This window comes from Oncorhynchus nerka, linkage group LG10 (assembly GCF_034236695.1).
Source record: "Oncorhynchus nerka isolate Pitt River linkage group LG10, Oner_Uvic_2.0, whole genome shotgun sequence".
Taxonomy (NCBI): Eukaryota; Metazoa; Chordata; class Actinopteri; order Salmoniformes; family Salmonidae; genus Oncorhynchus; species Oncorhynchus nerka.
This window is the reverse complement of record NC_088405.1, coordinates 47,441,891-47,455,967: the sequence shown is the minus strand read 5'-3', so window position 1 is coordinate 47,455,967 and position 14,077 is coordinate 47,441,891. Positions and strand designations below refer to the sequence as shown.

Genomic DNA, 14,077 nt, shown 5'->3' with positions numbered 1-14,077 from the left:
ACAGGGGTATTGTCATGCTGAAACAGGAAAGGGCCTTCCCCAAACTGTTGGAAGCAGAGAATGGTCTAGAATGTTATTGAATGCTTTCACGTTAAGAAATCCCTTCACTGGAACAAAGGGGCCTTGCCTGAAACAGCCCCAGAAAAATATTCCTCCTCCACCAAACTTTAAAGTTGTCATTATGCTTTCAGGCAGGTAGTGTTCTCCTGGCATCCACCAAACCCAGATGTGTCTGTCGGACTGCCAGAAGGTAAAGTGTGATTCAGCAATCCAAAGAACGTGTTTCCATTGCTCCAGAGTCCAATGGTGGCGAGCTTTACACCATTCCAGCCGATGTTTGGCATTGCGCATGGGGATCTAATGCTTGTGTGAAGCTGCTTGGCTATGGAAACCCATTTCATAAAGCTCCTGAAAAACAGTTGTGCTGATGTTGTTTCCAGAGGCAGTTTGGAACTCGTTAGTGAGTGTTGCAACTGAGGACAGACAATTTTTACGTACTGCAGCACTCAGCGGTCCCAATCTGTGAGCTTGTGTGGCCTGCCACTTCATGGGTGACCTGTTGCCCCTTACTGTACTGTCAACTATATTATACAATTACAGATTTGTAAATACAGAGCACAGTCATGCAGAGAACCATGCACAGACAGAATGAAACTTTCTCCACAGGAGCAAAATTAGCTTGCTATGTAACATCATGGTGGTCTCTCGTATACGTACATATACACAATAGAAGGGTTTATTTATTTATTTAACCAGGGAGTCATACTGAGACCAAGGTCTCTTTTACAGAAAATACACATAAAAAAATACAAAATGCAAGCAGAAAGACAAACAAACATTCATTAGTAATAAGGTCATCAATCAGCATTCTGAATCGCCCTAGAGGCACCAGAACATTGAAGATTGTTCCACAAATAAGGTGCAAGAAAACTGAAAGCTAATTTATCTACCTCAGTATAGACCAAAGGAATATCCAGAGTTAGCTGTCCCTGAGACCGTGTGTGGTAACTCGTATGTCTAAAGTTTAGTTATCATGTTAGCAAAAGTTGAAGTCTTTTTAAAAGTGAAACATAGCAATGTATCAACCTACATGACATCAGAGATGGCCAACCAACTTTCTGGCCAAGATTGCAGTGATGAGTACTAATATTGACACCCGGAATAAAGGGCAGTGTGCTATGACAAACATCATCCAATGGCTTTAAAGTGGCAGCTGCATTCATAAATAATGAACAAAAAAATAAAGTCAACTTCTAATAATTTTACTGAGTTACAGTTCATATAAGGCAATCAGTCAGCTGAAATAAATAAATTAGGCCCTTATCTATGGATTTCACATGACTTGGCAAGGGTGCAGCCATTGGCCCACCCACTGGGGAGCCAAGGCCAGCCAATGAGAATTTGTTTCCACACAAGTGCTTTATTACGGATAAAAACACTCCTCAGCTTCCGCCCCAGCCCCCTCAGAAGATCCCACAAATTAAGAAACCGGATGTGGACGTCCTGGGCTTGCCTGGCTACATGTGGTCTGTGGTTGTGAGTCTGGTTGGAAGTACTGCCAAGTCCTCAAAAATGACATTGGATGCAGCTTATGGTAGAGAAATGAACACACTTCTCTGGCAATTGAGGCGGATAATTTTAGAAATAGAGGTTCCAGATTGTCTAGCCCAGCTGATTTGTAAGGGTCCAGATTTTGCAAGTCTTTCAGAAAATAAGCTATTTGGATGAAGGAGAAATGGGGGAGGCTTGGGCAAGTTGCTGTGTAGAGTTGCAGGGCTGTTGACGGGGATAGGGGTAGCCAGGTGGAAAGCATGGCCAACCGTAGAAAAATGTTATTGAAATTCTCAATTGCACTGCATCTCAGTGCAAGAGGCATCTCTACAGTCCCTGGTTCGATTCTAGGCTGTATCACATCCGGCCGCGATTGGGAGTCCCATTGGGCGGCGTACAATTGGCCCAGCGTTGTCTGTGTTTTGCCGGGGTAGGCTTTCATTGTAAATAAGAATCTTATTAACTGACTTGCCTAGTTAAATGAAGGTTACATTTTTTATTTATTTTAAAAATCTATAAACTGGGTAGTTTAGCTCCTGGATGCTGAGTGGCTGAAAGCCGTGGTACACCAGACAATGTAAACCAGGTGGTTCGAGCCATGAATGCTGATTGGCTGACAGGCATGGTATATCAGACTGTACCACGGATATGACAAAACATGTATTTGTACTGCTCTAAATATGTTGGTAACCAGTTTATAATAGCAATAAGGCAACTCGGGGGGTTGTGATATTTGGACAATGTACAACGGCTAAGGGCATTGTTTTGGGCTCTAAATTTTGTTTATTATGATCAAGATTATTTAACTAAATAGTGATCACTGACTACATTTGCCATCACACAGGACCATGTACTGACAATCATGTGACGGCAAGCTACGGGGAGGCTCCCAGGCAGGATGAAAATGACTAAATCGACCATCAAACCTCTCTTTTGACCGACTGCGTTTAAACATATTCCTCCATTATATGTATTTGAATTTATTCATCTGTAAAACTAAAAGTATATGCTTCAGAGGAGATAATGACAATGCTGTTACCGTAATAAAACTTACTAGGTGTAAGTGCAACTGTAAAATGTTTCTCAATAGATAATTTGTACAGCTGCTTGGCTTATATCCCCCCACTCTCTGTGACTTTGACTAACCTGGTATTTCGAAGCGAGAGAGGAAACGCATGAAGAAGTTCTTGCAGGGGTCGGGCATGGCCACCGTGCCAAACTCTGACACCATGATGCGGTCCCTCGCGCTGTTCTTCTTATAGGCATCACTCTGCAGGAAGCGACTCCTATAGGTCACCTTGCCATCCTCAATCTTAAACTGGTGAAGCATGGCCATCCCATCAAACCAGTGGTTGTAGCTAAAGAATAAATGACAGTGGGGATAGGTAACGGCAAGAGAAATAGAAAAAGATTAGGGCTACGTCAGGGTTAGTGGACAGAACAGGACAGTGGTGATATATGTGTCATGAATAAACTGGAAGTGGATTCATCATGCATCCATATACTGTAGCGTGGTTCTAGATCTGTTTGTATTTACTTGGCTGTTGTCCAAAACACTTTAGGAGTTGGCAAGACAGAACAAACAAGTCAGAGAACAGGCTAACATCTTCATTTTTTGTTGTTAAATGTAAAATAGTTGTGGTCAAATGCTAAAGAGGATAGGTTAATTCTTGTAATTCCAATGTTTTTGTTTTATTCTACTGGTCTAATGGCTGTTGGTCTAAGTTGTTCCAATAAAATTGTCTAAAGGTGTGACTCACTGTTGGTTTCCGAACTCAAACTTCCCTGGGCCGTTGCGGAGGAGGCTGCCTCGGATCCAGGTAGGGATGGTCCCACGCACCTCTGTGGAGATGGGCTCTGGGGTCTCCTCCACGGACCGCACCAGAGGGGCGATAGACTCCAGACCCTTCAGCTCTAGCTGGATACACTTATTGACCTCCTTTGGCTTGGCATCAGTAGACTGTGTGATGGTCTCATCTGCACAAAAATAGATATTTTTTTTATAAATGTTTGTATCTAGAGGCTGCTGCCCTATGAGTCCTATGACACACAAACCGAACCAGATTGTTGACAAGACCATGCTCATACAAACCATGTAGAAACAACCTGTTTTTAGGAAATAGGTCATGAATATGGACTTTCGATGTGTCAAACTGTTCATTCATGGTCAGATTTATCCTAGTTTTACAAACAGCTGTGGTTTCAGATGTTGTTTTACCCAGTATACAGGTAAAGGTAAAGCATAATAGCCCATCAATCTCATATCTGCCATACATACTGTACATAGCCTCACTGTCACGGCCGTTGGTGGAAGAAGGTGAGGACCAAAGTGCAGAGTGGTACATGTTTTCTTCGAAACCTACAAAATAACAAAAGGAATGACAGAAACACCTCCGTCAGGTACAAAACAGAAAGCAACTACCCGTAATTGCTGGACTATTAAGCGCACCTGAATATAAACCACACCCACTGAATTATTAAAAAATATGTATTTTGTACATAAATAAGCCGCACATGTCTATAAGCCGCAGGTTTATAGACACCCTTTAAACGAAACACGGCTTGTAACAAAAATAAATAGGCTTTAACGAAACACGGATTGTAACAAAAATTAAACAGTAGCCTACCAAGAAAGTCATTGGTCACTATCTTCCTCCTCCTGTGCACTGACACCACTGAAGTCATCTCCTTCGGTGTCGGAGTTGAATAGCCTCAGAATTGCTTCATCCGATGTTGGATCGCTGCCCTCTTCAACACGCAGCAGTCCAGCCTTTCGAAACCCGTTGATGATAGTGGATTTTTTGACAATGCTCCACGCTGTCAGCAGCTCTATTTACTTTTCCAACAGCCAAATCGATCGCCTTCAACGTGAAAGCTGCATCATAAGCATTTCTCCGTGTCTTTGCCATGATGAGGGTGACAAAATGACTACCGTAATCAGAACGATGGGAAAAATCCATACATTGGCCGCGTCATTGTATAAACCGTTAGATTCAAAGCGTGGGGAAAAAGTAGCGGCTTATAGTCCAGAAATTACGGTACCCACAAACACCAGGTGGGAAAAGGCTCAATCAGAGACAACGATAGACAGCTGCCTCTGATTGAGAACCGTAGCTGGACAAACGCATAGAAAAGAAAACATAGAAAAACAACATAGAATGCCCACCCCAAATCCCCGACCAAACCAAAATAGAGACATAAAAAAGGAAGTGAGGTCAGGGTGTGACACTCACAAAATTATTGGTTCCAATTTACTACAACTAGAAAATTTATTTATCAATCCCCTAAGCCATATCAGGACATATCAAAGGTATTCATATTGGAAATGTTTTTAAATTATATTTGTTTAGTCGACTGGTTTTAGTTTTTTGTATGCAATGTGTAATGCTCGTTACAAAGGTCTCACCTTCTCTGTCCTATGATTCCCTCATCTACTGCAGCCTATAGACTCTGTCTAGAACATCTGTTTGCCCACATATTCCATATGCACCAGCACAGTATGTTAAAAGTTTGAGGGTAAACAGAATGTTAACACAGAGCAAATACATACACAGAAGGTGAGATAAAGGCTAAAGGGGTTGGTGCATGTGAAGGCACATGACTTTTACACACACTCATTTTACACACTCAAGTACTATGAATTTTAATTACGAAAACTGTTTGGACTTGGCAAGAGATTATTGCTCTGATTGGCGTCAGTAAATACACTACCAGTCAAAGTTTTGGAACACGTACTCATTCAAGTGTTTTTCTTTATTTTTACTATTTTCTACATTGTAGAATAATAGTGAAGATATCAAAACTATGAAATAATAACACATGTAAGTAACCAAAAAAGTGTTAAATAAATCAAAGGCAAAGGTTGGCTATTTGAAGAATCTCAAATATAAAATATATTTTGATTTGTTTAACACTTTTGGTTACTACATGATTCCATATGTATTATTTCATAGCTTTGATATTTTCACTATTATTCTACAATGTAGACAATAGTAAAAAATAAAGAAAAACCCTTGAGTGAGTAGGTGTTCTAAAACTTTTGACAGGTAGTGAACATCTTAGTTCACCTCACAAGGCATCAGCCACAAACCTGTTTATACACCAAACAGATGAATCCTCACTACAAAATACACTACCTTGGCAAAAGTATGTGGACACCTGCTGGTCAAACATCTCATTCCAAAATCATGGGCATTAATATGGAGTTGGTCCCCCCTTTGCTGCTATAACAGCCTCCACTCTTCTGGGAAGGCTTTCCAGTAGATGTTGGAACATTGCTGCGGGGACTTGCTTCCATTCAGCCACAAGAGCATTAGTGAGGTCAGGCACTGATGATGCCAGTGTTCCAATTCATCCCAAAGGTATTTTTTTATTTAACCTTTATTTATCGAGGCTAGTCAGAACAGATTCTTCTTATGCTGGGAAAATTGTGCGCCGGCCTATAAGGCTTGTTGTGATACTACCTGGAATCAAACCAGGGTCTGTAGTGACACCTCTAGCACTGAGATGCAGTGCCTTAGACCACTGCGCCACTTGGGAGCTTAAGATTGCTATTAATATTTGTGATGTGCTAGTGTGCTTACTTTTGGTCTTTGTATTTACAATTGACCATTCTATTATTATTATGTCTTATTTTTGATTGCATTGATTGGGATGATGAAATTGGTGCTGAGAGTGGTGCTGATGAGACCTGGAGTCCCTTAAAGGAATCACAGGTGAACAAAGATTCTGAAGAGGAGTCTGACAAATTTGAAGATTCTGGGGATAGCAGCTCAGATGAAGAATACATTCCTTCATTTTGTGTAAGGTATGTTTATAATTGTATGCCTTTAGCCATGTATGTGCTTCTTATGCTACATCTCAAAAATGATTTATCCACATTATTTTCTATGTATTAAAACATAACGGGTGGATTTCTCCATCCACAGCTGTGCATTGACAGACTACCGGTCATCAGTGTGGAAGAGACAGTGCATGACTCCATCCTTTTAGAAGACTCTTCTGCCACAGGCACCTCCATCCACAGACACACCTTCATCCACAGACACGCCTGACCCACATCAAGTGATTTGCGAGGATGACATCATTGTCAAGCATGTATCCATCACTTATGAAGACAGTTTAATACATCTGACAAACTGTCTTGTGCTACCTGTAGATCAGTGCCCATACCACAACCGGGGAAGAGGTGAAGATTGCCATGCCCTTCAAACCTTTGAGGTCCACATCAGTTTGAGAGGCACAGCAAGCATCATTGAATGGGTGAGTTAACCCAATTCTAACATGGGTTTGTTGTACTTCTCTATATGCATACAATGAAGGATGTCACAGACGTGTATCTTTGAACTTCCTATGGTATTTAAACGTTGGTTGGTATCCACCCAAGTAAGGAAGCATGCGCAAATGTACATGTACAGTGGGGCAAAAAAGTATTTAGTCAGCCACCAATTGTGCAAGTTCTCCTACTTAAAAAGATGGGAGGCCTGTAATTTTCATCATAGGTAAACTTCAACTATGACAGATAAAATGAGAAAAACATTTCCAGAAAATCACATTGTAGGATTTTTTATGAATTTATTTGCAAATTATGGTGGAAAATAAGTATTAAGTAATCTATATATATATATATATATATACATATACACATACATATACATATACATATATATATATACAAACTCATAAATACATATACATAAATATACATATATACATACATATATAAATATATAAACACATATATACATATATATATATATATATATACTCATAAATACATATACATATATACACTGCTCAAAAAAATAAAGGGAACACTTAAACAACACAATGTAACTCCAGGTCAATCACACTTCTGTGAAATCAAACTGTCCACTTAGGAAGCAACACTGACAATAAATTCCACATGCTGTTGTGCAAATGGAATAGACAACAGGTGGAAATTATAGGCAATTAGTAAGACACCCCCAATAAAGGAGTGGTTCTGCAGGTGGTGACCACAGACCACTTCTCAGTTCCTATGCTTCCTGGCTGATGTTTTAGTCACTTTTGAATGCTGGTGGTGCTTTCACTCTAGTGGTAGCATGAGACGGAGTCTACAACCCACACAAGTGGCTCAGGTAGTGCAGCTCATCCAGGATGGCACATCAATGCGAGCTGTGGCAATAAGGTTTGCTGTGTCTGTCAGCGTAGTGTCCAGAGCATGGAGGCGCTACCAGGAGACAGGCCAGTACATCAGGAGACGTGGAGGAGGCCGTAGGAGGGCAACGACCCAGCAGCAGGACCGCTACCTCCGCCTTTGTGCAAGGAGGAGCGGGAGGAGACTTGCCAGAGCCCTGCAAAATGACCTCCAGCCGGCCACAAATGTGCATGTGTCTGCTCAAACGGTCAGAAACAGACTCCATGAGGGTGGTATGAGGGCCCGACGTCCACAGGTGGGGGTTGTGCTTACAGCCCAACACCGTGCAGGACGTTTGGCATTTGCCAGAGAACACCAAGATTGGCAAATTCGCCACTGGCGCCCTGTGCTCTTCACAGATGAAAGCAGGTTCACACTGAGCACATGTGACAGATGTGACAGTCTGGAGACGCCGTGGAGAACGTTCTGCTGCCTGCAACATCCTCCAGCATGACCGGTTTGGCGGTGGGTCAGTCATGGTGTGGGGTGGCATTTCTTTTGGGGGCCGCACAGCCCTCTATGTGCTCGCCAGAGGTAGCCTGACTGCCATTAGGTACCGAGATGAGATCCTCAGACCCCTTGTGAGAACATATGCTGGTGCGGTTAGCCCTGGGTTCCTCCTAATGCAAGACAATGCTAGACCTCATGTGGCTGGAGTGTGTCAGCAGTTCCTGCAAGAGGAAGGCATTGATGCTATGGACTGGCCCGCCCGTTCCCCAGACCTGAATCCAATTGAGCACATCTGGGACATCATGTCTCGCTCCATCCACCAACGCCACTTTGCACCACAGACTGTCCAGGAGTTGGCGGATGCTTTAGTCCAGGTCTGGGAGGAGATCCCTCAGGAGACCATCCGCCACCTCATCAGGAGCATGCCCAGGCGTTGTAGGGAGGTCATACAGGCACGTGGAGGCCACACACACTACTGAGCCTCATTTTGACTTGTTTTAAGGACAATGAAAACAGTATTGAATGTATTGGTTGGATTGGATGTACTGCCAAATTCTCTAAAACGACGTGGAATGAACATTCAATTTTCTGGCAACAGCTCTGTTGGACATTTCTGAAGTCAGCATGTGAATTGCACCCTCCCTCAACCTGAGACATTTCTGGCATTATGTTGTGACAAAACTGCACACTTCAGAGTGGCCTTTCATTGTCCTCAGCACAAGGTGCATCTGTAATGATCATGCTATTTGTTTTGCTTCTTGATATGCCACACCTGTCATTTGGATGGATTATCTTGGCCAAGGAGAAATGTCACTAACAGCAATGTAAAAATTGGGGTGAATATGGAACAGATCTGGGATCTTTATTTCAGCTCATGAAAAAATGAGATCAGCGTTTTATAGAATACATTTAGGCCTACTTTTAAACAAAGTCCATCTGTCTATCCTTCTGGCTAAAGACATCTATGACTAAAATGTCAAATTCTTTGGGTTGGTCCTCAATTTCAAAAGTATCTCGATCCAGATCAGAGATTGGCAACTTGATGGGGGTGGGGGCAACAACAAAATCTGAGCTCATCATGAGAGGCCGCAGTTTCTCATGGGTCTGCGTACACACATCCAAACCCCACACACATTGCAAGCAAAACACTTCAGGGGCCCCCTCTTGACAGAAGATATCATTTTTTTTTATGTTTTAGAATTAATTTTGTCCAATGGGGTGGAGAGAAGATTTTGCAATTTTATGACTAATTTCATGCAATTCTACTCATTACTCTACTCAAAATAATTTGATTTACAGCAAATTATCACATTTTGCCATACATTTTTGTCTTTTAACAGACACTCTGATCCAGAGTAGTGAGTGCATACATTCTCATCCTTTTTGTCCATACTGTTCTCTAATGGGAATTGAACCTACAACCCTGGTGTTGCAAGCGCCATGGTCTACCAACTTAGCCACAGGGTGGAAAGAAATGTTTAAAATGATATCTGAGTGAGACTGACTAACTAAATCTAATGGGGTAGTTCGACCATGATAACAAGTTAAGATAGCTGGCCACTAAACAAACTTGGAAATCAATTTTTTTTTTGCTGAGATGGGCTATTTGATTGACAATCAGTGACAGAAAAACTGCTGATGCACAACCACATTTAGAAACTCCACCTTGTGTATTCTACTATTCTAATTCGCAACAGAGTTTGTGAGTTGTGACCCCGACTGCGTTTGGAGAAGGGTAGGGGGAATTGATCTGAGGGCTTTCAAAAGGGGGGGGCAGTTGCCCGTCTACATGGAGATGATGGCAAGGGATGAGAGTTGTCCTTGAACGGTATCCATTTCAGTGTAGAAAATGTCCTTTCAATGGATGCTGTTGACTTGTACACAGAGACAGTCTATCAATTGATACCACTCCAATTGAAATAATTGTGTTATTGTCTGTCCATTCTTTTGTTGTAGGTCCCTCAGCTCAGATGTTGATCTTCCATACCTTATCACCCCATTTCAGATATAATATGTTACATTCATTTTACTGCTAGTTAAAAGTAAGCTAACTGCCAAAAGGCAGCAGATGAAGTGTGACGTCCATAGGTAGGAGAGAGTTTTGCTTTTCCTATTACATGTAATGAGATGTGGACTTGACTGTTGGATCATGTATCTGATTCAGAGGAAGAGAATTGTGAGGAAAAGCACGAAAAAGATGGGAAGAAAAACATAAGACAATAAAAAAGAGTCCTTGTGCATTGTGTCTTTTACCCCCTTGTTAGTGTATGTACTAATACCATCACATTTCCTGCAGAACATATGGATACCTATGATATATTCAAAGCGGTCATAAAGGTAGCAATAAAGATGGTTGGGGGTTTCCACAGAGTGTAGTTTGAAATGTGAGGTCCAGAAACTCAGTAGGGGTTAAGTTTGCTGCCAGCTCTTATCAAACTGTTTTTGTGTTTGACCAAATAAAATGCACTTTTTTATTGTATTTATCAATAACTCAATCAAATGGATTTATAAAGCCCTTCTTACATCAGCTGATGTCACAAAGGTCTATACAGAAACCCAGCCTAAAACCAAACAGCAAGCAATGCAGGTGTAGAAGCCCGGTAGCTAGGAAAACTCCCTGGAAAGGCCAGAACCTAGGAAGAAACCTAGAGAGGAACCAGCACCTCAGGAGTAAATGTCATTTGGCTTTTCATAGCCGATCATTCAGAGTATCTCTACCGCTCCTGCTGTCTCTAGAGAGTTGAAAACAGCAGGTCTGGGACAGGTAGCGTGTCCGGTGAACTGGTCAGGGTTCCATAGCCCCAGGCAGAACAGTTGAAACTGGAGCAGCAGCACAGCCAGGTGGACTGGGGACAGCAAGGAGTCATCAAGGCCAGGTAGTCGAGAGAGAGAGAGAGAGAGAGTGAGAGAGAGAGAGATGACCCTAGCCCCCCGACACAGACTACTGCAGCATGAATACTGGAGGTTGAGGCAGGAGGGGTCGGGAGACACTGTGGCCCCGTTCGACGATACCCCTGAACAGGGCCAAACAAGCATTATATAACCCCACCCACTTTGCCAATTTATCCTTTATTTATCCATGTATTTCTCTGTAAACAAATTAACAACATACTTTCAGCATGCTTATAGAGAAGGTAACGCAACATGTACTGACACAAATGACTGATGATTGGTTGAAATAAATTGATAATAAGAAGATTGTGGGAGCTGTACAGTTAGATTTCAGTGCAGCCTTTGATATTATTGACCATAACCTGTTGTTGAAAAAGGTATGTGTTATGGCGTTTCAACCTCTGCCATATCATGGATTCAAGAGCTATCAATCTAATAGAACTCAAAGGGTTTTCTTTAATGGAAGCAGCTCTAATGTCAAACATGTAAAGTGTGGTGTACCGCAGGGTAGCTCTCTAGGCCATCTACTTTTTTCTCTTTTACCAATGACCTGCCACTGGCATTAAACAAAGCATGTGTGTCCATGTATGCTGATGGTTCAACAATAAAAGCATCAGCAACTGGTCCTATAAACTGGTCCTGAACATCTCTAAAACTAAGAGCATTGTATTTGGTACAAATCATTCCCTAAATTCTAGACCTCAGCTGAATGTTGTAATGAATGGTGTAGCTGTTGAACAATTTGAAGAAGTTAAGGATTTACTTGGCGTTACCTTAGTTTGTAAACTGTCATGTTCAAAACATATAGATTCAATGGTTGTAAAGATGGGGATTAGGTCTGTCCGTAATAAAGAGATCCTCTACTTTTTTGACACCACATTCCAAAAAGCAAGTCCTGCAGGCTCAAGTTTAGTCTTATCTTGATGATAGTTCAGTCGTGTGCTGCAAGGAAAGACCTAGTTAAGTTAAGTTCAATCACAAAGGCTGGTCTGAGTGCATCTCCTCATTTCCATTCAGTAGTACAACACAATTCCCTTTCATTTTATCATGGGCACAGCGGGAATTTTTATCTTTGACAAGTTTCAATTCTATTTTAAGGAGTGATAATTATATTGGCTTAGTAGATAAGAAAATATGATCAGTACTTACCTGGCTAAAAGAGAAGGAATGTAATATCTATTGTTTACAGGAAACTCCTTCAAGAATTTTGGATGAAGTTTTGTGGAAAAATGACTGGGGGGGGCCAAATATATTTCTCCCACGGGCAAAGAAATTCAAAATGGGTGACAGTTAGATAACAGTAATTTTGATCCAAATGTGCAAATTGTCCAAACAGATCATCAAGGTAGATGGATTATTTTAAATGTTATTGGACAATAAACAAATATGGGCCAAATAATGATGATCCAAGCTTCTTTGAAAATATAAGAATTGATCAACTCTACAAGCAACACTAGACTCTTATGGTGGGGGATTTTAATACGGTTTTAAATACCTCTATGGACCGTAAAGGAAATCACACTACAAACTATCACCCTCAGGCACATAAGATGCAACTTATTCTGTGCCTCTATGGTACAGTTTTTATTGCTATCTAACTGTACTGTTAGTCCTTCAATTTCCTTTGTTAATATGGACTCTTTTGATCTAAATGGCTTTTGCTTTATAGATGAATACTGAATTGCATGGCCTCTAAAGGCACATTTAAAAGTGTCCCATACGATAAGGGGATCTGCTGTACCTATGTTTTGTCAGAAAAAGTCAGCTATAAATTATTCTGTCCTAGTTATAAACAAGTAGGCCTTGATTAAATTTCCAATATCCTCGCCCACGAGGAAAATCTGTTAGAGTAATATATATGCCAATTATGTGATGATCTGACAGCATTCTGTCCCCTATCAACACGTTTTTTAAAAACTTTTGGAGCCAGAGAGAATAACATAAGAAAGTAAGATGACTAGCCGCCATGTATATCTCACTAGGTCAGGGTATTTAAGCCTCCATATATCCACTAATTCCAATATATCCATAACATTCATGATTTCCTTAAGGAGTGTTCCTGTGGTGGGATTAGATCAGCGGAAATTTTAGAGCGCCACCTATAGTTTTTGATAAAACTCAAACGTTCATTAAAACACACATGCAAGGTACTGAATTAAAGCTACACTCGTTGTGAATCTATCCACCAAGTCAGATTTGTAAAATGCTTTTCGGCGAAAGCATGAGAAGCTATTTTCTGTTAGCATGCACCCCCCAAAATACTGGAACGTCACCTAAACAACAGATTTTGCGGTAGCCGGCGCTACCCAAAACGCAGAAATAAAATATAAAACATTCATTACCTTTGACGAGCTTCTTTGTTGGCACTCCTATATGTCCCATAAACATCACAATTGGGCTCTTTTTCCCGATTAAATCCGTCATTGTATACCCAAAATGTCATTTGCTGAAAGCCGATCTGATCCAGGAAAATGCCCCTTTACAAGACGCAACGTCACTTTTTAAAATGACAAAAGTTGCCTATAAACTTTTACAAATCACTTCAAACTACTTTTCTAAACCAACTTTAGGTATTAATAAACGTTAATAATCTATAAAATTGATCACGGGACGATCTGTATTCGATAGCAGCAAGTCTTGAAATCATCGTCCATGTTTTCAATTTCACAACATCCTGTGGTGAGCCCCAAAACAGGAAGGGCCTATACGTCATCTAACCAAGGATAAAGCAAACATGAAATGCCAGTACTGGCGACATCGTGTGGAAGCTGTAGGCGTTTACAAGGGATCCTCATTTATTTTCTGTCGCCTTAGACAATTCATTGACTGGCGGATGAATATTTTTTTTGTGTTTTTGGTGATCAGTTTTTCCAGGGATTTTTACTCCTAAACATGTTCTGTTATAGCCACAGACACGATATAACCAGTTTTAGAGACTTCAGAGTGTTTTCTATACACACATACGTATCATATGCATATACTATATTCCTGGCATGAGTAGCAGGA

At 41.1% G+C, this 14,077-nt stretch overlaps 1 protein-coding gene across 1 annotated transcript in view; it reads right to left on the bottom strand.

The window, feature by feature from the left end:
• Positions 1-13,727, bottom strand: part of LOC115135406 (carotenoid-cleaving dioxygenase, mitochondrial-like) — a 74,943-nt gene extending 61,216 nt beyond the window's left edge. Inside the window, exons 1-4 of the mRNA XM_065023465.1 lie at positions 13,414-13,727; positions 3,830-3,910; positions 3,312-3,528; positions 2,698-2,909 (exon numbers count right to left, since the gene is read on the bottom strand). Coding sequence (XP_064879537.1) covers positions 2,698-2,909; positions 3,312-3,528; positions 3,830-3,910; positions 13,414-13,495 — 592 coding nt within the window. The 5' untranslated portion in view covers positions 13,496-13,727. The remainder of the gene's footprint in view (positions 1-2,697; positions 2,910-3,311; positions 3,529-3,829; positions 3,911-13,413) is intronic.
• Between the last annotated feature and the right edge of the window lie 350 nt (positions 13,728-14,077).